This window comes from Dryobates pubescens, chromosome 32 (assembly GCF_014839835.1).
Source record: "Dryobates pubescens isolate bDryPub1 chromosome 32, bDryPub1.pri, whole genome shotgun sequence".
In the NCBI taxonomy this organism is placed as follows: Eukaryota; Metazoa; Chordata; class Aves; order Piciformes; family Picidae; genus Dryobates; species Dryobates pubescens.
This window is the reverse complement of record NC_071643.1, coordinates 8,785,874-8,813,106: the sequence shown is the minus strand read 5'-3', so window position 1 is coordinate 8,813,106 and position 27,233 is coordinate 8,785,874. Positions and strand designations below refer to the sequence as shown.

Below are 27,233 nucleotides of genomic sequence, written 5' to 3'. Positions count from 1 at the left end.
GGCAAGTACTCCCCTCACAGATGTTCTCCAGCAAGAATGACTGATGATAGCTCACTGAAATGGCATCTGGGGAACACAGCTCCAAAAGCACCCAGAAAAGGTATCTTCTGTAAACCTCTGTGTGTGTGTGTTAAATCAGGAGGAAGGGAAACATGCAGTCTTTGCTACTGTTCAGGGGGAGACCACAGAATCTTAGCATGGTGGTGGTTGGAAAGGATCTCTGGGGACCATCTGGTCCAACTCCACTGCAAAAGGAGAGTCATTCACAGCAGGTTGCCCAGGATTGCAATGGGTGGGTGTGCAATCTCTGCAGAGGAGACTCCACAACCTTTCTGGACAGCTTGGTCCAGTGCTCCAGCAACCTCACAAGAAAAAACTTTCTTGTCACAGAGGAGAAGCTCTGCCCGCTCCGTGCCACAGCCGCCAGACAGCAAAGCAGGAGTAGAAGGAACAGGACACCAACACTGAACCGATGGGCCCTGCTAGAGCTGAGGGTGTATGATGATGGTGAAGCTGAAGGTCCTTCCTGGTTGTTACCATAGTTCTGTATGGGCTTGGATATCCTTTGTCTTCTAATTTTATGTCTCAATGCAATCCTCTTAAATGAAATCACATTCTAGTTTGGGTTTTTGCTTTCTTTTCCTACAGCTTTGGCTCACTCTCTCAGCATCCCTTTTGCTCTCCTTCAGTATTTGATTTTAACATCCTCCGATTTTAACCGCCGGGGGTCAGAACTCACTTCATGGCTCTAACTTGCTGGTTGTGAATGTGGAACTGATTAGTTTTGCATTGAGTTCACTGTTATGAGAAAAATCTTTCATACCCCCCCCAAACTTGTTAAAAAAAGATCGGTGAATGCATTCAAATCCACAGCAGGGTTTTAAGATACCCTTGATGGATCATCTGTCTCCAAGATCCATCTTCTCATATTAGTTACAGCTGAATCACTGAGCCTGTCAGTTACAAGTTTAAACACATTCAAAGCTGAAGTGAAAGGGACATGTAGCCTGTTCTCAGGGCAAGTGGAACAACCACTTTTTCACACCAAGGTCCCAAAATCCACTTTCAAAGCCACACATAGATGCAATTTCAATTCCCCCCTCTCTCCCCTCCAGATCCAAGGGCCCCAGATCGAAATCCAGGTCTGTGGCAGCACAGGGGCAGTGTATCTGGAGTACAACTGGTACAGATCCTACTCCTGTTCCTGATTTGGATATTACCTTCAAATAAAGTAAGTAAAAAGATCATCCCTGTTCAGATCAACGTCACAAAGCCAATGTAACATCTCTCTGGTGAATGTTAAGATATAATTACCCTGTAAGGAATGATTCCTATTAAACATGTACTACATCTCCCTCTAATTGAAATTCAAGCCTTGGGTTGTGCTTGGGTGTCACTAAAGATGTGATTAAACATCAAATATGTATAAGGCTTAACTCCTTTTGGGGTGTTGGGATAGCTTAAAACCAAGGAGCAAACAAAAATAATTCCTTTTGTGCTCAGAAGCTTTTAGTGGCTCAGTTTGAGGCTGGTGCAGGAAGATCTCCCTCCTGAAGGGGGGAGTTGCACCAGCTTCACCTACTGCAGCCAGAGGGTGAGAAGCTCCTCAAATTCCCCTTCACCCTCTGCCCCTTGTACCACGCTCCCACACAGGGCTTTCTGCTGCCCAAACCACCTCTGCCACCTGCCTCTCCTCCTCTGGAGCTTCTCAGCTTGCACTTCAAGGTCTTCTCATGCAGAGCTGTTTGTCATGAAGGCAAAATGGAGTGAAATGCAGATTTTCCTCTAACACAGGGAAGCTGAACCTGGGATTTGGACACACCAAGCATCAGCAGGGACATCTACAAGAGCCCTACAGCAAACACTTGCACACAGCCATTATTTTTAATTAGTAATTTTGTTCATAGCCTAAGCCCCAGTCCTTATCAGAGCTTTTCTGTGAACCCTGATGGGATCCCACACTTGGCATTCCTCACCACCACCTCTGCCCATCCCTTGGGACATCTGTGCTCAGATCCTGCCCATCCCCCAGTAAAAACAAGCCCTCTGGATGTCAGCAGTTGGAAAGGGCATCTGCTCCTGTCCTTGTCTCCCTCCCTGAGCTGCTCTTCTCTGAATGTTTTACTTGCCTTGTTATTTGTGTATGAAGGAAACCGAGCAGATGAAGTTTGTTGTGTGGGTATTTTAAAGTTGTCCTAATATTTGAAATGAAGCAAATCCCAAAGTCACAGCATGGTGTGGGTTGGAAGTGACCTCTGGAGATAATCTAGCCTAACCCCCCCGGTAAAGCAGGTAATAATAGTAAGTTCAGCAAGACCAACAAGCCAAGGGACAAGAGGGCTCGATGCTCAGACTTACCTCCTCTGCACCACGGATTTCCTGCTCTCACCACTGACGACTGTTTTTCCCCCAAAGGCAGGTAACTCCATCTACCTCTACCTACACAGTACAGTCTGGGCCAGAAGTCAGCAGACTGTTGGTTTTGAATAGCAGTGGTGAGAGAGCAGAGCTGGCTTTTCAGGGCAAGGATGAGAAAAGCTGTCTCCCCATCCAGCCAATGGGGTGCCCGCCCCAATCCCCACCAGGAAAGAACACCGTGTGGGCTTCAACCCTTAGCAAAGATTTCTTCTGACAAATCCCAGCTCTGGTTACAGGGAGAGCCAGCAGCAAGCACTGGCAGCACCATCAAGCAGGCAGAGACTGGATGATGACCCTTCCAGCCTGCACACTGAGATTGGGTGAATTGAGAGACCACCTTTGGCTCTCACCTGCAGGGCTAAGCTGTACCTTGAATTGAGATATTCACCAGCTGTAAGCATGGGGAAGAGGTACCAGGAAAGGAGACAACTGAGCAGAATGAGGCAAGGCAAAATTCCTCCTGGTATCCCCACACAGCAAAACCTAGCACTGGCCTCTCTCAACTAACAATCACAAACCCGTGGAGGCCTCAGGGGAATCAGCAGGGGATTGTTCAGGGACTAGTAGAATTGTGGGCAAGGGAGAGATCCATGGTGACCAGGGACCCCAAAAGCAGGGATTTCCTATGGGCAAAGCAATGAACCTGAAGGAGGACGAGTGTGCTGAGAACTCCTCCTAACAGCTAGCAGAGCCAGCTGACTTGGCAGTACTGGGTTAATGGTCGAACCTGATGATCTTAAAGGTCTTTTCCACTCAAAACAATTCTATGATTTTAACCACTCCATCTCATCCCACATGATGCAGAAACCCAAACAAACATCTCACTAGAGGCACATGCTTTCCCAACAGGCCCTGGGCAACAAACTTCAAAGGAAGAGTAGAACTTCCTTCTCCTCAAGAAGGAAGACTGCACCAAACCCCTGTTTCCCAGAGTGTTTTCCCTGGAGTTGTGGAGGGAAGCTGAAGCTCTGTAGATGGTCATGAGTGGCCCTGTCAGCAACCACAACCCAATGAATGGACAGCTGAGCTGCAGGAGGCATCCTCAGCTCCACTGCTTTGGAATGGGCTGACATGGGAATGAACCAAGACACAAGACCTTCAAAGAGGAGATTTTATGGATGTCTTTATACACATACACAAATATTTTAATAGAATGGTAACTGGGATGTTATCCATGTTCTTAGTATGGTCAGAATTAACTAAAAAGAGGTTTTTGGTTGTTTTTTCGTTGGTTTTTTTTTTTTTAAACCTTGTAAAAATGACATATTTTACACATCTTCTATTTACAGTTGCAATATACTTAAATGTTATAAAACATCCACTCTGACCTTTAAAATATCTGTATACTAGGATTTAGGATTAGATATATTATAATTTATAGGGTTTGCTGTGTACCTATCTGTCCAACAGGGATTTCATCACCAGCCTGGCTCACCAAAGGCTGCTCAACTCCACAAAAAGACAACAGAAAAACAAACAAACAAAGAACCCAAACCAATTGAGAATGTGCAAATATTGGGGCAGGCAAAAAAGAAAAAAAAAAAAGAAAAGAAAGTCATCATCATAACCAAAAACAAAAGGAAAAAGAAAAAGAATCAGGCTTGGAGGTTTAAAACAGAACACTGTGAAGACTTCCAATAAATTAAAATCAACCCCCACAGATCCTCTCCCTGGCGTTGTCCATGATTAACTTTCAGGACTATTAATCTAAAAGGCAAAAAAAAAAAACCCAAACACAAAACAACAAATAAAAAAACCCCAAACAAAAGAACCAATCCCAAGAACTAAAAACTGTCCTCCTGGGTCGCCCCTGGTCTTCCCAAGGCCACGGTCAAGCGTCGAGGTTTGCGAGGGTGGCTGCTGCTGGCACGGCCAAGCTGGGTTTATTGATGACCCGTGAGTAGGTGCGCTCCATTCCTTGCTGTTTTGCTGAGTCCTCCTTGTAGGCAATCTTCTCATGAAAGAGAACAGAAAAAAGGTGTGAAACTGTGAGAGAGATCTGAGCTGTCTGAAGTGCTCTTTGTCTAAATGAGAATTCCCCCACAACGATGCTAAGGATCTGACAGAGGAAAGGGACTTTTGCCTGGGGATCCAGAAGTGACCAGAGGCTGCAGCAAGTGGAGACGTTCTCCAAGGTGGGGAATAAATGGGACTGAGCTAGGCTGTGCTTCATGGGGTTCCCTGAATCATGTTTCTCTAACAGCTCTCTCACAAACACAACTGAGAAGTCATCTACATTTGCTGGAGAGTGTCTAAAGAAGGGAAGGAAGCTGGTGAATAGTCTTGAGCCATGCTTTTGCATTAGGAGGTTCTTGCTGAGCTGCCCCACTGGCCTCCCCAAGTTCACAACCAGGATGATAGAATCCCTGCCCAGAGCAGGTTGGAAGGGCCCTGTGGCGATCACCCAGTCCAACCTCCTTGTTAAAGCAGGGTCACCCACACTATCACAGTATAACTAAGGTTGGAAGAGACCTCAAGGATCATCAAGTCCAACCCACAGCAGGCTGCCCAAGATCACGGTGTCCAGGTTGGTTTGGAATCTCTCCAGAGAAGGAGACTCCACAACATCTCTGGGCAGCCTCACAGGAAAGAAGTTTTTCTTCATGTTCAGATGGAACCTCCTGCAACCCTGAAGAATATGCACCTCAACACTGCTCATGGACAAGACATCCAACACACACCTTTTATATTTTTCTCTAACTGCCCAAGCAGGGGAGTCACTACACATGAAACTAAACCAAACATTCCAAGTAGAAAAACGAGCAAGTGAGGAAAGTACATGACATTAAAAGGAAAAAAAAATAGATGTAAGAAAAATGAACATACCACTTTTGGCTATAGTATTGAGGGAAATGTTAGACAAGGAAGAAGAGAAGCTGTATAAGCAAGGACCATGACAGAGCTGTCAGAAAAGAAAAGAAAAACAAAACAAAACAAGAGAAGAACATGGTGATGAAAGAGTCACTGTCAGTAGGTGAGCAAACAAAACCCTCCTGAGTACCACAAAGGGAAAGGTGGCAAATCTTACTGCTGCAAAGCACAAGAGACCCTCAAGCTTTCCAACTGTGAGATACTTCAGCCATAGTTTACAGCCTGAGCTTTCTCTGCAGCAATGCTCTGCTCAGAATCAGGGAGCTCACGGATTCATTGCAGGAGGAGCAGAGTTTTCCACAAAAGCCCAAAAAGCTGCCTGGAAAACTGGGCTGTTGCCTGTAGGGCTGCAAGTTACAGACTGGTCTTCAGCGTGGACTTTCAAATTCAGATGGTTTAGTTATGATTCATTCAGATCATTTGATCATCACTCAGATGATGAGTCTGACTTTTGTGGGATGAACTCCTCGCTTTGCATATTAAACACTGCTGTCTGCAAGTAATTCTGTCTTGTTTACTCTTTTCATTGACAAGCAGAACACTCAGAGCTTGCTGATATAAATACAGGGGTATTTAATACAATTCACCAAGTATCTCCTGGATGCTGAAAGTCATGGGCTGCTCAGGAATGAATCATTTAAGTTGTCCATGCATTTTCCACTCTTCTGGGGAGCACAAGACATAAGGTTCTGCCTAGGCACATTGATGGATGGACAAAATAACCTCCATGGGAGAGGCGTGGAGGCTAACAAAGGAGATCCTTAATACTTTCATACTTAATACAAATAACAGTGATAAATATTAGTTATGAGAATTTTGCTGGAATGCTTGAGGTTCACAAATCTTTGTGCACCTAAAGAGGAAGCAGAACAGCACCACCACTGATCTTGACCCCACCCAGCATACACCAAACCTTCAAAGCCACTACACAGCTCTACATCCTGTGAAAAAACAGCTCAGTTCCACAGTAGGTGTACCAAGGGACCAAAATTTCTGGCAAACTCTTATTTTCCTCACTAGTGAAGATGAGTAATACAGTGTGGTCTAATGGGATGCCAATTAGATACCTGTTGGAGATGCCATCACTGCTACTAATGGTTAAACAAAGCATCTCTGTACACAAACAGTGCTTAATTGTGCTCTGGGCACCTGGAAAAGCAGTGAATAAGTGTCTCTCAGATGCCATCTAAGGTGGCCTACACAAGCATGCAGAGAAATAATTAAGCAGGATTTAATTTCTACTTCAGTCTGCAGAATCGCTCAACATTTAAATTAAAGCAGAAAACATCATAAAAAGTATCAATGCAGACACAGCAACAGAGTAGCTGCAAGTGTATTTGGGGCTATTTCAGTATTCTGGGATGCACTTGACATCATGTGGCCACACTCATCCTTCTGAAGCTGCCAACAGCTGAAATACATGGGGTGTATTTTGACAGAGTACTTAAACACAGAGAAATAGAAACGAAGTAACTCTGAAAGCTGAATACAGGGAGAAACTATAAAGGCATCCCCTCCAGTTACCAGCTAGCTCTTGAAAGCAATTTACTGTTTTAATTAAATAGATCACAGCTGCAGGATAAAGCAAGCAAAGCATAAAATTGTAGTTCAACTGCTTGTCTTTTTATGCCTCTAGACCTCAGGCTGCATTTAGCCTCATGAACAGTCAACTTTCTGGCTGGTAAAAGGCAAATATTTTTTGATCAAGCAGATTCATTAGGTATAATACAGCTGGATTTAAATAAAGAGAGGGGAAAAAAGAAAGGAGTAAACTGCCTTTTCTCAGTAACTGTTGCACTGGGTGGTTTACTTCCAGTATTTTGCTGTACAGCTGCATTTGTCACTGGAAGACCCAAGTAACCGTCCTCATGCAGGCCAACCAGCATCAAGATGGAGGATCTAACCTGTTCGTTCATGACTGCAGAGAGCTCACTGAGCATGTCCTTATAATGAGACTTCATCTCTCCCTGATATTCAAATTGGTCCTCCTTAATTAGGCGTTCGTTGACATCAAGAGCATGGCCACACGCTTCTGCAAATTGCCTGCAGGCACAGAACCACAAAGAACAACACACACATTTTGTAGGAATGAAAAGAACAGCCTGCCTCTATCTATCATCCATCTATCTATCCATCTACTTATCTACTCACACCACTGTACCTCTTCTCCTTCTTGCAGGCACAGAACCACAAAGAACAACACACACATTTTGTAGGAATGAAAAGAACAGCCTGCCTCTATCTACCATCCATCTATCTATCCATCTACTTATCTACTCACACCACCACACCTCTTCTCCTTCTTGCAAATTACACCCTGTTAGAACTGAAGTTCAGAAGTCATCCTCAGATCAAGAGGAAAAGCCCCAAACTTCAATGTTTTCTTGTAAGATGGGGTAGATGGAGATGTAAACTCATCTGGTGCAATTCAGCCTGATTTCATGTTGCACCTACTCATGCTACGCAGAAGGTGGAAAGTCTAAACTTCATGTTTACCTGAAGATTTCCTTCAGAAGCTTAACTTGATTATCAGGATACCTCTTTGCATTTGTCTCCTCCAGAAAAGCTCGAGCATAGGCCATTGGTCCAGCATTTACCTGGGGAAAAAGTAAATAACTGAGGTTCAGAGAGCAAGAAGTTTAGTGTCATTTTCTGTTGTGTTTCCAGGCTTGGGAACTAGCCTGAAGACCATCACCTCCCTCCTCCTATCACCTGGATGGAACCTGAGGAGTTTTACTGAAGAATCACAGAATAGTAGAATTGTTTTGGTTGGAAGAGACAAACCTCACACAAGCTGTTGTTATCTGCTGGTCTTTGAAAGTTCTCTGCTAGTTAAGCATCTCAAATGTTATGTGCCTGAAGACATTTTAACAAGGGCACGAGAAATACACAAACCTCACACCCACCCTAGCTCTTCTAAATAGGAAACAACTTAATCAGTCCTAACAAACCTCCTTTTAAAGGATCTGTAGGCTTGTCTGGGTGACAGGTTGTGTGCTCAAGTGATGGTCTTGTTAGAAAGGTCCTAACATCTCTTCAGAGATGCGACTGAAATAGTTGTGTTTGCACTTAGCTCAGTGGAAAGCTTTCCGTTCCTTTACATTTTGAGAGTGAGCTCCACCAGCACTGGAACACCAGATAGGATTAGAAATATAAAATAGACAGAAAGTGCCTGGAGTGCTGAACATCAGAATAAAAATTTAGGTAGATGCATTGCAAAAAAGCCCAAACAGACCAACAAAAAGAAGCAAATTGTCATTACCTTGACACTGACACTTCCCTGGAGTTTGAGCTGCAGTCGGATCATATCCACTTCTTCCATTGTGCAAAGCTGATTGAGCTCTGAAACTTTTTTGGACATCTCATCAATTGCCACTTCAATGGGGTTCAGCTCCGTGCTGGTTTGGCTTATGACTTGAATACGCTTCTTCACGTAGGGGAACAAGTGACTAGCTGCTCAAAAGCAAGAAAAGCATCAGAGGAACTCATCCAGCAAGAGAACATTTATGCTATTTGACCTGCCAATGTTGGGTTAGTAGCTGGACTTGATGATCTTGAAGGTCTCTTCCAAGCAAAACACTTTGAAAGCAAAGCAACTATGTCAAAGTATTGAACACTGGACTTTGGCTCATTTTGTGGTTACAAGTTAGCTGGTATGGATTTATAACAAGATTGACAAAGTGGCATACCAGGTCCAAATGGAATTTTGATGTGCCAGGTGCTGGAAAAGCATTTCCCTTTGAACTCATCCCATTTGCTACTCAGCTCTGTCACATCCACATGGCATAAAGCTCTCACTGCTCAGATTTTATAATCCACAAATCTCGTCTTCTGAATTAAAGCATCAAATGATGAGCCCAGAACAAACTTCAGACAGCTCAGAATACCTCATCAAACATGTTTCAAGTCAGAGGCAGGAGCCTCTGGTTTAGCTGAACCAGGTATCACTCACCCACAGATAACAGAACCCTTTTGGTTGGAAAAGACCTTTAGGATGATCAAGTGCAACTGTTAACTTAGCACTGACAGATCACCTCTACACCATGTCCTTCAGCACCACATTTACATTGCTTTTAACCCCCTCCAGGGGTGTTTACTCTACCACTTCCAGGAAAGAGAGGAGTCAGGAAGGGGAGCCAGGAAGAGGAGTGGAAGGGAGCAAAATCTAGTTCTCTTGACAGTCCTGTCTTAAAACATTGACTGCCTCAATGAGATGAAATCTTACCTCCCACTTAAAAAATGCTATCTTACTCCCATTTTGAACAAAAATCCTGCTAAGATTTACTGCTTGTAGCAGAACAGGCTACCTGCTTGGGCTTGTTTATTATTAAAAGAATGGTTCTGAGGGCTAAGCTGTCTCCAGCAGAACTTCTCCCTAGTTAGATCACTGCCAGCACAGTTAGGTTGTCAGTGAGAAGGAAAAACAAGACAGCTGCTGACTGCACAAATGAAAGCAGCCTTGCCTAGGATGGCCAACAGGGCTGTCAGGAAGCACCTACTTTGCCAGTGGACACGCTGAGAAGATTTACTTAACATTCTGTGCCCGCTGACTGCGGAAAGCCTGGCACAGGGGACACTACTGTGCTTAACTGGGAGAGGTGGGATGGGAGTAGGCGGCAGGCTGAGCAGACGTACTGGTGAGGATGGTGCGCCTCTTGCACTGCTCCTCCACCCCCCCGTGCTTCTTTCCTGAGAGAGTGAAAGGGGTTTCGAAGACGAAGCGGTTGATGTTGTGATGCATTTCAAAGTCAGTCTTTCGCTCTTCGGCCTCTTTCTCTTCAAAGAACGGCGTGACGTACGTCACCTGGATATAGGCGTATTTCGGGTCCAGGTCTTTGGGGTTCACCTGTGTGGCAGTGGAAAACACAGTGAAATTCTGTTTAAGTGTGATGAGCTTCCAAGGCAGCAGGCTTTCCCCCGATGCTTTTATCTATCGCAGCGATGCTGAATAAAAGTGAGACTGCCAACAGTAACATTCAGACCACAGAAGAATACAAAGATACCTAAACAAGAGGCCTCTAAGAACGCTGCTGGTTTTGAATACAGACATTGGCAAAAGTGGACGAGAGAGTAATGAGAGAGAAAACCACCTGCATCTGCATTGCAGTAACCACCTGCCCACTCCCTGCAGGCATATGATGGGATATGCTCTTTTCCCACTGACAGGGGTGCTCTGCTGTAACATTGTGGGTTCCATACTGCACCTGCCATGCTAGAAGGTTGGTTTTTGGCTGCAAACCCAAGTCATAGTAGTTCACACACACCGAGTTCACACTTCTTAAACACAGACCACACACACAGTTCTCCCCTTCATGCAAGAGCTGTGCATCTTTTGTACCTTGTTGGAATCCTGGATGATCTTCACATTATCTATCCCAAACTTGTCTGCATAAAGTTTCATCAGCCTCTGGGAGATCTCAGACAAGCCAGTTAGTTTGGGTTCTTTGTAGATATACTCCTTACCTTCCTCCTCTTCAAAAAAACCCTGTTTGGGAAGAAAGAGAAGGATGCAGTGAACACAATAGGCAGGTGAAAGCCTGAATGAGGTGGTTACAGCAGGAATTAAGGTTGCCTGTAAAACAGAGCATCCCATATGCCACTCCCAGCACCAGCAAGAAGTGTCTAGGCCCTGTTTCATGTTGAAGCCTATTTGTCCACCAACATTATCGACTAGGCCAATCTTCTCGAAACACCAGACAGAATTAAAGTCAACTGTCTGTACCTTTCAATGTCTGTTCAGGAAAACAACCACCCTTCAATTTCTTTCAGTAGGGATTAACAAATAAACACATCTCTGTCTTCTGCTTCAGTGAGGACAAGGGGCACCAAACCAGTCTTTTAATTTGGGTCGTGCCCAGAGCACTGTGAGCCTTACTGGAAACCAGTGACTAACAGCAGCTTGGCTGACAGTGTCTTCTTTTCACTGCAACCTTTCAACATCGCAGAGGTTTTAACAATGTCATCAATTAAACCCCACAGGCATATGAAGAAGAACTTCATAGGTAATTAGTCAACAAATCTAGAGCTCAGAAGCTGACACCTTATAAACACTGACTGAACTGGGCAATTGATTTCTATTGTTTTTGCTGAGGAAAGATCTGCAGGATCATATCCTGCTTTCTGATCCTGTTTCCACTGAAGCAAAACTGCTTTATGGTGGAAAGCCTCATTAGTTTGACACAACCATACTTACACACGATTGCTGTTGTCAAAAAACATCTGTTTTCTGTTACCACTCAGTGTTTTCAACAGCAAAGAGAGTCATGTTTTCCAAATTAATCAGATAGCAAGTGTCCTAGAGTACTGTAGTTTATGTTCTTCAGTACCAGTTCTGTGTATGTTAGTGTTTATGTGTAAGTGCCAAATCTCTGTGCTGATGCTGCATGGCACACTAAGATGATATCTGTGTTAATGGCTTTGCTTAAAACAAACTACCTGAAAACAAACAGCTAACAGATTTAGTCTTGTCTCTTAATGCAGGAGGCATCTTTTAAGTACATATTCCCGGCAGAATTTGAGCTGACAAGTGACAAGCGCGAGTTAATTGCAAGCTATAAATAATCACGTCGGCCATATGCTATATGTCTGGCAAAGACTATTGACAACAAGATTAAATACTTTTCAGGAGCCAAATATCCTCTGGTTTTAGGGTTTTGAAATATTAAGCAGCCACAGTTCCATTACCGATGCATATCCCCTGGATTATTTTCATACTGGCTGGTTTTGCCCTGCAAAGACAACATGGCCTTAGAGATGGAAACCGCCACAGGGAGCAGCTGAACGTAATGAAAGGGAGATGAACAGTTACTGGATGCCACTGAGCTCTGATATGCTGGGCGTCAAGTTGTGACCTAGAATTGTCACTGTGAGAGTGTTGAAAAGGCCCTTTTTCCTCCCTGTGCACCCTCAGACACTGCCCTTGGAGCTCACAGCAGATGTGACTCCTCTCTGCCCTTTGCACACCATCTCCACCGCCAGTGTGCCAAGGCAAAGCTTTCTGCCTCACCTGCCAAGAGTATCTGATGGCTCCTTTCCTGCCTGTACCAGAGTGTCTTGCAGGTTTTGGTAAGGAAGCCACAGCTGTTTGATCACATTAGGAAAAGGGGCAACATTGCTCTTCAGACATACACCTGCAGTGACTTCACCAAATGTGAAAAACCTGCCTCCCAACTTCTACAGCTTCCTGCACAGACAGGAGAACAAAGCCTCTGCTCTGCCTTTACCTAACTACTCTGAAAACAAGGCTTGAATATCTTTGCTTACCAGCAAAGTGGAGGTTTTCAGTTATTCGACATGTTTAGCAGCTTTTTGTTCCCTTGGATTTTAATTCAGGAAAGACATTGACATCTCAATCCACCCTGTGAATGAACTCACAAGCACTGGCTGGCGTCACCACTTGGTGGTGCAACGAGATGGTGTCACCATAGGCCCTTAGCAGAATCTGCAAGTCTGAAACAGCAGCTGTCATGAGATCTGTCTCTCTGAGCTGGCAAATACAGCTCTGTATTGAAAGCAACCGGTTGCATCCTCCTTAAGGACCACTTTTGCTCCAACCATCCTTCCAGAGGGGCTCTTCACAATGCAGTGACCACATCCCACACCTGCACATGGAGCATTCCCTTCCTGCACACACTGCATCCCACACCTGCTTATGACTTCCCTGCTGTGGCATTCCCTTTGCCAAGCAACTCCTATTCCCTCAGCAGAGCAACTCCTATTCCTTTACACGGGTTTAGCTGTGTAACACTGGTAAAACCTGCAGCCATCAGCTTTGGGGGGGAAGTGTGCAAAGTCTGCCAGAAGCATGAAAACAGGGAGTTGTTTTTTAACATCCTAAATGAACTGGGCACTGTGCCTCATCATGGAGGCCTGTGGTACTCTTGGCAACAGAAGGACCAAAGCTCCTAAACCTTTACACTTGCACAGCCAAGATGGAAGCAAGTGGCACAAAGGAAAAAGGGACTGACTGGAATACAGGAAGAAAACCTTCCACAGGGAAAAATATGCAGGCACAACCAGGAACGGACTGTTCTTGCTCTCTTCTTCCAGGTCAAGCTCCATCTGATGTTTCCACACCCACCATGGTGTTTTCTGCACTGGTAAACCCTCCTTTCTTCTTTCTGCACACCCACTCCTACTTTCCTGGGTAAATGAGGCACAAATAACATCCATGGGAATGATCCACCTTTTGATATTTGCACTGTGCCACATGCTTTTGTCACTACGACTCTGCAAGGAGCAACACAGAGCAGCCCCACCTTCCACCACACAACGTGCCTCCTCCAGAAGGACAGGAGGGAGCAGTCTTGGGGTGCATTTAGAGTTCAGTGTCTTGGACACCAGGGAACAGACTGAGCAACACACAGCCATGAAAAATTCAGATGCTTCAGAGCACTAAAGCTGTTTAAATGAAGTTGCCCGTGTGGCACTGGCAGCCAAAAAGTTGTGGCACTCTAACACAGATTTTCCAGTTCAGCAGAACTGCTTCAGATAAATTACCCACTTAAAATCAGCTGACTCTGGAAGAGCCCTGGCAAGAAGCTGCAATTAAGAGAGTCCAGTTTTTCCCCATTTTGATGAAGGTCAGGCATAGGGAAAAGTCTGCCCTTCCTTAGGTGCAGCTTGACTTCTCAAGATCTTGCCAAGTTCAGCTTTGCTGTGAAGGCCCAGGACTTGCCATTTGCCTCTAACTCCCAATTGCTTGCTCCTACAAAGGACTACCAGGAACAGGGCCACATCACAGGCTGCTCCTGTATCCCTCCCTCTCTGAAGCTGCTGCCCAGGCCAGGAAAGCAGGCTGGCATTCAAACAGCATTAATGCTGCACCAAGTTCTTCAACAGAGGAAGAAGGGGTCCAATCCTGTTCCCAGTGAAGCTGACAGGAAAACTTCCACTGAGATGAGGTGATGCAGCATTGAGCCCCACAGTGCACACACAACACAGCAACACGGTAATTCAAGTGAGGGAACAAACCAAAGTTAGTTTGCAGGATGCAATGATGAATGAAACCACATTATTTATCTGCCATGAACCAGAGACCTGAGAGCAGAGGAGAGTTAATGTTAAGTAAAAGTAAAGGGAAGGATGGAGGATATGTGAGGAGAATTAAAACAAAGCATGCAAAAGAACTAGACTTACCACAGCCTTGAATAAGATCAAAAGGAGAAAAGAGCAAATTTCTGCATTAAAATCTATTTAGCAAAACAGAATGATTCACATCAGTCTGTTGTTCACACACCTGACTGTTTTAAAGGAAACTGTATGCTTGCCAAAACCAGGTCTCAAGGGAACATGCTGGATGACTACACTGGTTCATAGTGGAAGAAAGCACAAAATAATGCTTCTAGGATGCTGAAGCACAGCAGAGGGAATAAAACTATTCTACAGTATAATGCACAGCATCAGAGGTGGCTTGAAAGCAGAAATCAGAGTCAGCGAGGAACACACCAGGACATCTAATGCCTGCTGCTCTGCTTTAAGCTCTAGCAAAGGAGAGAGCCATGTAACAAAGCTGTTTTACCTGTGTTTATTTAAGCTTTACCCTGTAAAAACCTGCCCTGCCTCAGTCTTAGTGTGGCTTGATGATGTCAAGAACTAAAGCTGAAGTACAAGTCTGTTCTCCAGCACACCACTAAATCCATAGCGGCAGTTTATGCAGGTACAGCTGAGTGTTCTCTCTCATCCTGCCTGACCCACAACATGCCTCTACCCTGAGACTCACTGACTGCCAAGTGTTTCCCTGCCTTAGCTTCCCCAAGATACTGCAGGATTCGAAGAACATGTCTGGAACCCTTGGAGACAAAGGAGCAGAGGTGGACGTACCTGCCCATAAAATGCCACGCGGTAATACCGCCCAAAGAGACGCTTCTCAGAGTTCACCACTTCTGCAACCTTCAGGTATGAGCGGTGGATGTCATAGTACAAGTCAGACAGCCTCTGTGTTGAGAAAAGAGGGAGAGGGAGGAGGAGTGAGAGTGTGTGAATCCTCTGGGAGATGCTACTACAGCCCTGCATGAGCATGGCTTGCCTTCACTGGGTTTGCAAACCTTTGCAGAGATGGCTGTGCATGCTAAGAGGGTAGCTCAGCCTTGCCACTAAGGGCTCATTTCAAGGTTTCTGTCATCTGAGAAGTTTTGTGGTAGTGGTCACACAGGAAGACAAGCATCCCACTGCCTGACAGTGGTAGGGGTCTACTGAGAGGTCAGAGAACCCTTTGAGCAGGCAGGAGCAGGGTTCCAAGAATTCCAACCAGCTCCCAACTCCATGCAAAGACATGCTACCCATAGCTGCCACCAAAAAGCACTTTCAAGGGATAGCGGGCCACAATTTCAGCTAAGTTAAAATCTGAGGACCTGCTTCCTTGGCATTCAGCTTAATTCTACCCACTGGAAAATAGAAAATCAGTAAATGAGATTATAATCTGGTTCATTTAATCACATTTTATCAGAGCACAAAGGAGGAATTACAGACAGGAAGAAAAAGCATTACTTTTAAAGAAAGCACTTGCTTTTTCTTTCTTTTTGGTTGTTGTGGTTTTTTTCCCCCTAGAAATGCTGATCTTTACCGTTGTCTTAGGATGGTAATAAAAATTATGCATCAACCAACTTACTTTGAAGTCCCTCTGCTTCTCAAAAACAGCAATGATAGGCTTGTTAACCTCAGCAATGAGCTCGTATCTCTCAGACTTCCATAGGTATTCAACACACAGCTCCAGCTGCTCCACAAGAATATTCTGCAATTCCACAGACACAAAGAGTTCAATGACTCAACAGCTGGTGCCCTTTAGTCAACAGCAACTCAGCAGAAACACACACCAGCTATTTGTTTTAACCCTGGATCTTCCATGTTAATGTTTATTTTAATGCCACAAAATGTGATCAGGTATTGGTGACTTAGCTCTTCTTTAGCAAAAAACCTGAGGTAACAGTGATATGGAAATATATAACTGACATCTGAGCAACTGACATCTCATTTATGAAGAAAAGGCTTGTTTTGTGGGCTCCCTCTCTACTCAATATTCTGGTTGGCCAAACATCTACCCTGGTGTTTAGTACCACAGCTCTGACATTTCAATCCAAAGCTGTGTGCCTTTTAATGCTGCATGTAGTATAATGTGTTGCAATGTGCACAGGAGTCTCTAAAAATATGAACACAGAACATAAATGTCAGTGCTGCTGACCTCATTGTAGGGAGTATCTTGCATGCCAGAGTCCTCCTTCATAGCACCTTCCTCTTTTATGTTGGGGGTAATGCTCAGAAAAGCAGGCCAGCCCATGGAGAACAAGCCTTGAAGTACAAGTCACAAACAACATCAGTTAATGACTGGATAACCAAGTGATTCAAAAAGATATTGGGTGCCATTAAAACTAGGATGATTTTATTTGATTGGTTTGGTATTTTCACAGCCCAGTGGATGAGAATGGAACAAATGGAACTGGCTGAATTTATGAGACCGTTACCTATGGTCTCTACAACATAAATCCAGGCGAAGGATAACTACAACATCTGCTCTCGTTCCGCTGTGGCATTGTGGTTCCTTGGTTGTAGAGTGCTGGAGCTTCTTGTAAAGCAACACATGCAACACTCATCTATGACCTCTCTCTACACTCATCTACAACCCCTCTGCTATGAGGCTAGGCTGAGAGTTGGGGCTGCTCAGCCTGGAGAAGAGAAGGCTCTGGGGACACCTTATTGCAGCCTTTCAGTCCTCAAAGGGGTCCCTCAGAAAGATAGGGACAATCTTTTTAGTAAATGGGACAAGGGTTGATGGTTTGAAACTAGAAGAGGGGAGATTCAGACTAGATAGAAGAAAGATATTTTCTGCACTGAGAGTGGTGAAACACTGTCCTAGGTTGCCCAGAGAGGTGGTAGATGCTCCATCCATGGAAACATTCCAGGTCAGGCTGGACAGGGCTCTTATCAACCTGCTCTAGTTGAAGATGCCCCTGCTGACTGCAGGGGTTTGGACTAGATGACCTTTAAAGGTCCTTTCCATCCCAAAATGTTCTATGGTTCTATGATCCACGCAGGAATTGCAGGCTGAGGTAATACTGTGAAAACCAGTGCTGTGACTCCCAGTCTGACCTACAGGCACATTCTCTCTGGAAAAGGAGACTCCACAACCTCTCTAGGCAGCCTGTCCCAGTGCTCTGGCACCCTCACAGGAAAGAATTTTCTCCTCATGTTCAGATGCAACCTTGTGGGTTCAAGTTTGTGCATGGTGCCCCTTGTCCTGTCACTGGGCACCACTGTCAAGAGTCAGGCCCCTTCCCCTTGTTCCCTGTCCTTTAATATTGGTAAACATTGAGAAAATCCCCTCTCAGTCTTCTCTCTTAGACAATTGTTTAAAATGATTGACAAATTCTTCAGCTCACCTGCTGTGATCTGCAATTCTTGCATAACATCTTGCCACTAGTGAACTATCTCTGATGTATTACTCCAAAAGCATCCTTCTAGAGGGATGTATTCTTTCATCTCACCCACAGATGCTCCCAAATGTACCACAGATCTATGGGCTTTCCAAAACTAAGTTTTCTCTCCCCCAGATATTTGCCCTTGCCCCCAGAAATTGCTCTTTGTGAAAACTGCTAAAATATCTCATGCTGAGAATTCCTCTGAAACACACAGTGCATAAACCAAGCTACCCCTGCACAGCAGCATTTACAAATATAAGCCTGCACTTTATTTCTCTAATAAGCATCATGGATTAAAAAATATCATGATCTATAATAAGTTATATATGAATAAGCAGACATTATATATATAACCACCAGACATTATATATTACATATATATGAATAACCAGACATTCATTCCAACCCACTGCCCTCCCAGCTTTGGATAGCCAAGGAACTGGACATGGATTTGTGTGCTGAACACCCTCTGACCCCATGAAGAGCAGACTTAACCAGAGACATCAAATCACCAAACCAAAGCCAAAGAGCATCAGCAACAGAATACAGGATGTTTCAACTTGCTACTACAGCCACCAGCATGCAGTACAAATGTTTGTGCTTTGGTAGATAATTTTTCCAGCTCAGTAGGACAACAGGGATGTGATTCCCTAATGATGTTATGTGACCCATGAACAGGCAATGGTTAGAGCACTCACTTCCTCCATTGTGAGTTGTTAGTAAGACATTACTATCAGAGACTTGACCATCTTCCAGGAGCATACGTGAGGGACAAATCTTTTCCATTTTCCAGTAACCTATGATAGTGTAAGATGGTATTAGTACACTGCTACTGGTATGTGTTAATACATGCATATTGAATAATGACAAACAAGTGAAGCATTCTCTTTTAGCACTACCTTACTAAACATTCAATGAACTCTCTTGACACTGAACACACACTTTGACTCTTCCAGTGCTAAGACTGGCTTTTACCATATATTTTAACAATAAAATACTTGGGAAGAATTCAAGCAGCTTTAAGAATGTTGTGTGTGCATATATATATAAAAGGAAGGAAAGCATGATAGCCAAAAATGACTTTCAACAATAATGTTTAAAGGCACATAGTTGGTTTTGAATATATTTGCCTTACCCTTTCTTTTCAAGTACTCAGCAATGAGAGCAGCAATGTGAATATAGCACATAGCAGCCTGTAAGGAGAGACCAAGATACATGCAGAGGTTAAAGGACATTGCTTGACTTACAGCACACATCTGGTAAGGTGCTTTAAACACTGTTGAGTCAGACTGCAGGAAGGGGAAGAGAAAATTGATACAACCACTTAAGAAAATAAAGGACTAAATCATTACATCTTTTCTGAGTGTTAATTTCACACAGTGTCTTAGGAAAAGGAGACATTTGCTCTGAAAACCAGTGAGGATACTTAGCAATTAAGATATTTCTGTGTTAAGCACTGAAATTTTGCATCTCTCATTTCAGTTTCTGATGGAAAGGACAGCACAGCATAGCTGAAGCTCCTCTCCTGTGCTGTAATGGAGAAGAAAATCCTTCATGTAATTTATGCACTGCTCAGAACCTCATCAGACTACAGCTGCTGTGCCTCTTTAGCTTCAGCTTCCCCAGCATCTTCACGTCTTGCTCAAGCACACATCAGGTAGTCAGCATTAGGTAAACACCTAGAGAAGTGTGGCTCTTAAAACCTGTCTTCCCCTAATGTCAAGCAGATGTGAGACAGTGTGTGACTCTCTTAGAGCACTACTGTTGTCTTACAGAGCCTGCTCCTTTGTTGAAATTACCTCTGACAGATCTCCATTTCTTGCATGAATCTTGGCCATGCTTTCCAGCCATGTCCTGCGTAACTCAGGCGTGCTGGCATAGGAATTTGCCAGGCTGTACTGCAGATCCACGAGCATCTCAGGGTCCTTCTCATGCTCCTTCATCTGTGCTGTGGCCATCAGAACAGTTCTGATGCGTTTGGTCAGGTCCTTCACCTCTGCTGGGAAATTAACGTTCTTTGGGAAAGATAAGCAATGCATCACTAAAACCATCCAAAAAGCCACATGCAGCATCCCTGAACAAGCTGAAGTCCTGCTTATGGAAGACAATTTTCTCTTTCCCTAATTCAGTAAGTTTTGAGCAGAGTCACAGCTCCATAGCATGGATGTTGTACCCAAATCCTTGCTCTTTTCTTACTGATGTGTCATAGCACCTATTTAGACATCCTACCCAGCTGTACTACCATTTCAAACTGAAACATTCGCTGCTTGGTCACTTCCTGGACTTAGAACCAGATTCTTGTATGCTTAAGGCCCTGTCCCTGGAGACCTTCAAGATCAGATTTGATGTGGCCCTGGGCAGCCTGCTCTGGCTGGAGGTGTCCCTGCTCACTGCAGGGAGGTTGGACAAGATGACCTTTGAGGGTCCCTTCAAACTCAATGCAATCTGTGATTCTGTGTGCTGTCGACAGTCCTGCTGAACCACACACCCAACAAGTCTCACCACAGTGAATAAAGGACTGCCCAAGATTAAAACAGGGTCTCTGTCTTACTCATGTCAGCTCTTCTCAACATGTTTAACACAGCTTAGTTGTTTCTCATTTTTGGATAGGCAATGAAATACAGTTCTAGTTTCAGACCTTTCTCCCCCTCCTTCTCCTCCACCCTCAGTGTCACATAGAGAAGAGCATGTTACTGACTACAGTGCTGGGAAATCAAAGCTGGACTTTGAAAACAAACACAATTGTAACTGCATCTTATTAACTGAGACATCAAATCACTTATGTTAACTATCCATCAATTTGCTTATACCAGTCTCAGAGAAGATACCCTGAAGTCACCTCCAGAAAAGGAAAAACACCCCCAAAGTATAAATTCATGCTACCAAATGTTTGAATGGGAACTCTAAGAATTAAAGCCTGGAATTTTTGCCCAACACCTTTAGTACAGACAATGCATATTGGTAATGAATCCAAGAGCTAAAAGCCTTTTTCAGGGTTTTAGTAAGCCGTCACAAGCCCAACTGAACAGACTAAAGGGGCAGTTTGTAGACTAAAGGGGCAGTTTGCAGACTAAAAATTCCTGGCCAACAGCAATTTTGTTTCATTACACATGATCTCTGACTTCAGGCAAATCAACAAATTAAGCAGTGAGTGACAAATAATACAGCTTTCAAATAAAAATCTCTTTTTTGGTGTAGAAATTAATTTCAATCACTGAGCTTCTGAGCCACAAACAGCTTCAGGACTTTTAGGCTGCCTGAAAAAGGACCCTAGGAACACTTAAATCCCTGCCACCAATTTGGTTCACCAAACCACTCGTTCCCCTGAAATTGCTGACCTTTTGTGAGAAGTAGTGATTGACAAAAAACCCACATTTCTTACTTTCATCTGCTTGTCTCCATTAGCAAAATTATTTATGATTGCAAGTGAGTGTTGAAAACGCGACCCGCCGATCCCCGCGTCCGCTATCAGCTGGCTCACGGCTTTGATGAGCTGCACGGGGGGAGCAAGCACAGGGCACAATTAGCACAGGAAAAAAAAATGTTTTCTGCAGAGGTTTTCATCCCTAGTTTAATAGGATTTGATGTGGCAGGCTAGCAGAGATATGCTTTTATGCCTCTCCTAAGAAGACAACATGCACAGACATGAGGACGGTGAGTAACCTGTCCAGCGTTTGTAACCACACACATCTGGCAGTGGAAGTGCACTGTGCACATTCACAATTCTGTCCAGCAATGTGCCTTGGTAGCCAAGAAGGAAAATGGTCTCCTGGGGTGCACCAGTACAGGTCAGGGGTTGGCCTGCTGGAAAGCAGCTCTGAAGAAAAGGACCTGGGAGTCAGCTTGGGCAAATTCGCCACGAGCCAGCAGGGCATCCTCTTAGCCAAAATGGCCAATGATCTCCTGGGGTGCACTGAGTGCCAGCAGATCGAGGCAGGTTCTCTTCCCCCTCTCTCTGCTCTAGTGAAGCCTCTGCACTATTGTGTACAGTTCTGGGCTCCCCAATTTAAGAGACACAGGAAACTACTGGAAAGTGTCCAGAGAAGACTACAAAGATCAGGAAACTGGAGCATCTCACTGGTGGGGAAAGGTTGAGAGACCTGGGGCTGTTTAGTCTGGAGAAGAGGAAACTGAGAGGGGATCTTAATGCTTATCAACAGCTAAAGGACGGGAGTCAAGAAGATGGGGCCAGACTCTTTCCAGTGGTGCTCAGCAACAGGACAAGGAGCAATAGGCACAAACTGGAACCCAGGAGGTTCTATGTAAACATGAGGAAAAAATTCTTTCCTCTGAGGGTGATGGAGCCCTGCAACAGGCTGCCCAGAGAGGTTGTGGAGTCTCCTTCTTTGAAGAGATTTCAAACCTGCCTGGACACAGCAATTCTGGGCAATCTGCTCCTGCTTTAGTAGGAGTGTTGGACTACAGGGTATCCAGAGGTCCCTTCCAACCCTCCCAAGATGGGATTCTGTCCTTCTTTTACTACACTATTAAATCCTGTTTAGTTCCTTCCTCAGCATTGCTCTCCCTGCTGTAACCAACACACATGGATCAAGATTAGCCATCTCTCTGGCTATTTATTGGCTCTCTGGCTGCATTCACAGCTGCTGGCTGTCCCTGGAACAGAGCCGAGCAGCCCAAGAACAACAGAGAATCCAGCCCAGTGTCTGCAGACTTGGCAGGAAAATGGAGCTGCTGCAGAGAATTACCACAGAGTGAGGACTCCACAAGGATTGCTTTGATACGGCGCATAAAAATAATCATGACAAATGCCAACGCACATCAGCTAAACACTGAGGGGCTCACACCTCACTCACCTGCAGATGGGATCTGACTATTGATTTCTGCTTGTTAAATTCAAAGTTCTTCCTCATGAAGAAATAGAGCAGAGCAGATGCCTCTGTCTGAGTCGAACGTGACCTGTGGTTACAACACTTCAGGATTTCATAGCAGAGTGAGCCACAGAGATCTGCTTGTCCTTGGAAGAACGCTGATGGGAACTGTTGGAAAAAGGCGTGAATCTGTTCAGCCCTGCTCTCGGGCCTTGGGATGGTTATTCTGATTCAACACTTTTTGCTGTTAAGCTCTCAGTGAAAACAACTCTCCCACATTCATTCACACCAGGGTTTAGTGGAAAAAAAAAAAGCCAGCAGGTGAACACAGCCCCATGTGCAAATCAGGATTAAGTAAAACTAGCACACAGGACTTCACACAAACACTGTGTGTGCTGCGAGGATCAGCCTAGCCTCCAGGAAGTCCAGACACCAGCTGGCACACAGTAAGAGCAGAGCAGCCAACCATAGGAATGAAGAACAACTAAGCAGGAAAATTGCAGGGGGGAATTTGCACTAACATAAAGGTGATCAAGAGAAAGAAAATTGAGTAGCATAGCGCAGCTGGCAACCTTCCCGCAGTCAAGGTTCTAAACAGCAGGAGACAATACGGAGTGAAGGATGGCTCTCCAAACCGTATCTACTGTTTATCAGCAGGGTCGACACAGTAGAGGACAGCCCAAGGTGAGGTGGAAGATGCATATATATTGGCTACAGATCTCAAGTATCTCAAGAGGTTCTAACTGCAGGAACCATGACTGATTCCAGCTCCTGCAGAACTATAATCCTAAGAGCTACAGGATGAATGAAAAGGGCAATCCTGGATATTTACTCCTCCTCCTTTCATCTTCTGTCCTTACTGTCTGGTATGTAGTTTAAAGCTGTCTGTGGATGGTTCACTTTATGTTTTTCTCCTGTGTTCTCAGGTCATGTTACTTGCAGAAGCACAATTTCCTCCTGCTTTCCCCCCGAGATAACTAGAAGGAGGCCACATGGTTTGACCTGATCTATGCTGCAGCATTTCACAGAAACCTCTGGGATGTCAGACGAGTGTGCCTTCATTCTCATTTCCTCACAGCAACTGTTACCTGTGTGCTACACTGTGGTTGGTTTTGAGGTGATCTCATCTGAGTTGATGACTTGAAACTTGTGTAGCCTTTGCAGTTGGCACCAAGTGTCTCACTGCCTGTGATCAGTTACAGATGTGCAATGCAAGGAAAGAAACACTTTGGCACACAAGCTTGTTTTAGTCCCAAACCCCTTTGATGTTGACAATCAGGTACTTGTAAAACTGCAACAGTCAGGATGAACTTTTGGTGAAGGGTGTGGAATACTCTCCTGCTAGCTTCTCTGAGGACAGCTGTAATCTGGATTCTATGACCCAGATGTGTGCCATGAAGACCACGGGAGCACTGGGGTTTCAAGCTTTCTTCCACGGGTGATTACAGCATGAAAGCCATAACCAGGTGTCACAGACACGGACATTCCTTATCTATTAACCTTTCAAGCTCCACCATCTTAGTAAACTTTTCATTTCCCAAAACACAACTGATTTTTCAGGTATTGCAAACTTTTAATCAGCAATAAAATTCAAAACTCTTCCACAGTACCTCAACATATCAATAGGTCAGACTAAGAGAATAAACCCCCAGTTACCTTGCCTACAAAGAGCCGCAGGGCAGCAAAGACGTGCTTGAGAGCTGCTGCTGACTGGTTGATTTGCAGAAAGAGCATGTGTGTGTCAAAGACTTTCTTCATCAATGCATTCTGGCAATCAGACTGCTGGAGCAGCCTCTGGAAAGTTCACAGACAAGACAGCACATTCTGGTTATTAATGTGAACACAAAGAAGAATGATCTGCAGGACTATATATTGGAGTGTCCCTAGGCAATGGTTTTTTTCAGTGCAAACTCCCAGTGGAGGAGGCATTGCCAGCTTGCTGCAGCCTCCTTTCACTTGCAGTCTTTCAAGGACAACACTTTCCTAAGCTCATAGTGTATTTGTGGATGATACACACAAGGTTTCAGGGCTAGGGTGGCAGACAGGAGACACCAATTAAAAAGGACCTGCATGCTGTGTTGTAGCTGTGAGATCTTCAGCAAGACATCTGGCCCAATGCTCATAAAGCAATTTTTAAAGAGGTAGAAATCTACCCTGCTGGTTGAAGAGATGGAAGCAGTATGGAAATCATATGTCTAAAACCTAGTAGGAAAACTCTGATTCAGATAAGGGGATGTTTTAGTGTATGTGTGACACTTTCATGCAGAGCAGGGCTGTATATAGCCCTGGATACCTAGGATGATGTTCTTCCACATCCTTCTTGGCTGTTAGGAGTCAATTTCTTCATAAAATACCTTCTCTGAGGGTTGGTTTATCTATTTCCCTATCTTCCTGTCTCAGACATTTAATTGCCTGCTCCTCCAGGCCTTACACCACACATCCCACATTAGCACCATTCAAGCAGAAAATGAGACAGCAGAACATACCTGGTGATTCAGAGTGTAAAGACACAACAGGTCAAGGATTGTGAGGGAAACTTCTGTGGCAATGTTTGCCTCAGTGTCCACATACTGTACAATGTCTGTCTCATTTGAGCTGCCTGCAACAGGTAAAAAGCAAGATGACCAACAAGTGTGAAGATGATGTAGTTCTGCAGTCTGGCCACTGAGCCTCAGCACAGCAGAGATGGGGTTTCTAGGTGCACATGTAACTGAATGGGCACTGGGAAGGAAACTGCTCACAGGAGCTGCTCACCAGCTGCACCAGTGATGTGAGTATCTTCTTTCATTGTTGCTGTTTGTCCTCAAAGGAGGAGATAAACCCAATTATAAAGTGGGATGGATGACTTTGATCTCATCATTTAAAGAGGCTTCAGTACGGAAAGGCCACCTTAGTTGATAAATCTGATAAATGTAGTATTTCAGCCAGTGCACATCTGCTTGTACAGCAAGGTTTGTAGCCACAGATGTCAGAGATGGTGGGAAGGGGGGAATAACATCTCATTAAGACTATTCAGTATGTTAGGGGGTTTGTTTTAAATAAACTTTAATCAAACTGCATGGCAAATTTCTCCCCCAAAAAAATACTGCAGTCAGCAGCTCTGTTTCTGTTCAGGCTCTTCACTGGCACTCTTGAAAACAGATTTAGAGAGGCTGATCTACACCCCACAGAATTCCAGAGGGAAGTAAGTTAATGTTTTGTACTCACTTGCAGTGTTGCTGTCTATCATTTGCAAGAGTTTGGGGTTAGAAAGTGCGTTTTTGCTGCGGATTATCGGCAACGTCTGAGATCTGTGATGCTTGTGGCCCTCGTGACTAGAAGTAGAATGCATCCTGAAATGGAAATGTATGGTTAAAAGATAGAGATAAAGAATAAATTCTCATGCCTATACAGAACTCAGCCATACCAGAACTTTCTGCAGTACTTCTCAAAGGGCAAGTCATACAAAGTAATGCAAAATGTTTGAGAGAAAATAGATGAAGAAGGAAGTTGGGGAGGTGCACGGAACAAACAGATGTGTTGTGATTTCCTGTGATCACAGGAGACAAAACACTCACTGAGCACTATGAAAAGAAAGCACCAGCTTCAAGAGCTGGCTGATGGTCAGAAAACTGAGAGAGAAACTGAGATGTGCAGTAAGATTCCATGAAAGCATAAAGTTGCAGACCTACAAATTCCTTTAAGTTGGGGAAACCTGGATTACCTTTCAGAGAGGGCCCTGAGCTAAAACCAACAGATACTGCTTCTGCAACACTTAACTAAAACTATCTAAGGGTTCTTCTGAACATCTCATTACAAACAACAGCTTCTAAGTCAGGCTGAAGTTCAGGGCACTCAATTCTTCCACAGTTTATAGCTCTGGAGGCTCTAAGTGTGTTATGTGTGGTGTCAACTTCTTTTCAGTCAACACTGTGAAAGTGAAAAGGACTGGATGACAACTGTGGCTGTACAGGAGTTAATAATACAACATGCCCTTACCACTGGGAGAGCAGACCTGATGCCTGGCCAGAGGAGTTTGAACCTTTAAGGGTTCCATTATTCTGGGTGGCCTGAACAAACTTAAAAGCAGCAGCAATTTTCCTGTGAAGAGAAAATAACTGTTTATCTCTTATGGAACGTGACACTGATTTTTACCTTGTCTCTGAAGAATAGCCACAGCCCTGACCAAACCTGCCATGCAGCATGAAGTGGTTCATCTGCTGACCTTTCTTTTTCCACAATATGACATACAGCCAAGTTCAGAGGACTAACACTAAATTTAAAATGAAATATCAGCTGAGACAAAGCATGCATTTCCCATTTCACAGTTGGAACACCATCTGACACTTCTTCAGACAGTGGGTAGAAACAGCAGATTACTTTTTTATTGCTGTGGAACATCTGTTTATGCCTATTAAATCTATTCTTTCCATTGTATGGATGGAAAACACAGTGTTCAAGAACCTTTGTTTAGCATAGGCACAGAAATATGGTTGGGAATGGCCTAGTATCTTGGGTATTAAATCACAGAATCACAAAATGGTTAGGGTTGGAAGGGACCTCTAAAAATCATCTAGTTCACAGGGTCACATAGAGTGGGCTGCCCAAAATTGCAATGTCCATGAGAGTTTGGAACCTCTCCAGGGAAGGAGACTCCACAACCTCTCTGGGCAGCCTGCTCCAGGGCTCCAGCACCCTCAGAGGAAAGAATTTTTTCTTCATG

At 44.4% G+C, this 27,233-nt stretch overlaps 1 protein-coding gene across 3 annotated transcripts in view; it reads right to left on the bottom strand.

Moving 5' to 3' along the window:
* Positions 1-4,190: 4,190 nt before the first annotated feature.
* The window catches only part of DOCK10 (dedicator of cytokinesis 10), a 137,690-nt gene continuing 114,647 nt past the window's right edge, over positions 4,191-27,233 (bottom strand). For all 3 annotated transcript variants that reach the window (XM_054175530.1, XM_009897584.2, XM_009897586.2), the window contains exons 39-56: positions 26,510-26,611; positions 25,739-25,863; positions 25,018-25,130; positions 24,188-24,325; positions 22,517-22,699; positions 21,085-21,195; positions 19,502-19,717; positions 18,838-18,895; positions 18,401-18,499; positions 16,469-16,575; positions 15,899-16,021; positions 15,112-15,225; positions 10,628-10,774; positions 9,925-10,135; positions 8,552-8,742; positions 7,786-7,886; positions 7,194-7,332; positions 4,191-4,369 (exon numbers count right to left, since the gene is read on the bottom strand). In XM_054175530.1, coding sequence (XP_054031505.1) covers positions 4,250-4,369; positions 7,194-7,332; positions 7,786-7,886; positions 8,552-8,742; positions 9,925-10,135; positions 10,628-10,774; positions 15,112-15,225; positions 15,899-16,021; positions 16,469-16,575; positions 18,401-18,499; positions 18,838-18,895; positions 19,502-19,717; positions 21,085-21,195; positions 22,517-22,699; positions 24,188-24,325; positions 25,018-25,130; positions 25,739-25,863; positions 26,510-26,611 — 2,398 coding nt within the window. In that variant the 3' untranslated portion in view covers positions 4,191-4,249. The remainder of the gene's footprint in view (positions 4,370-7,193; positions 7,333-7,785; positions 7,887-8,551; positions 8,743-9,924; positions 10,136-10,627; positions 10,775-15,111; positions 15,226-15,898; positions 16,022-16,468; positions 16,576-18,400; positions 18,500-18,837; positions 18,896-19,501; positions 19,718-21,084; positions 21,196-22,516; positions 22,700-24,187; positions 24,326-25,017; positions 25,131-25,738; positions 25,864-26,509; positions 26,612-27,233) is intronic.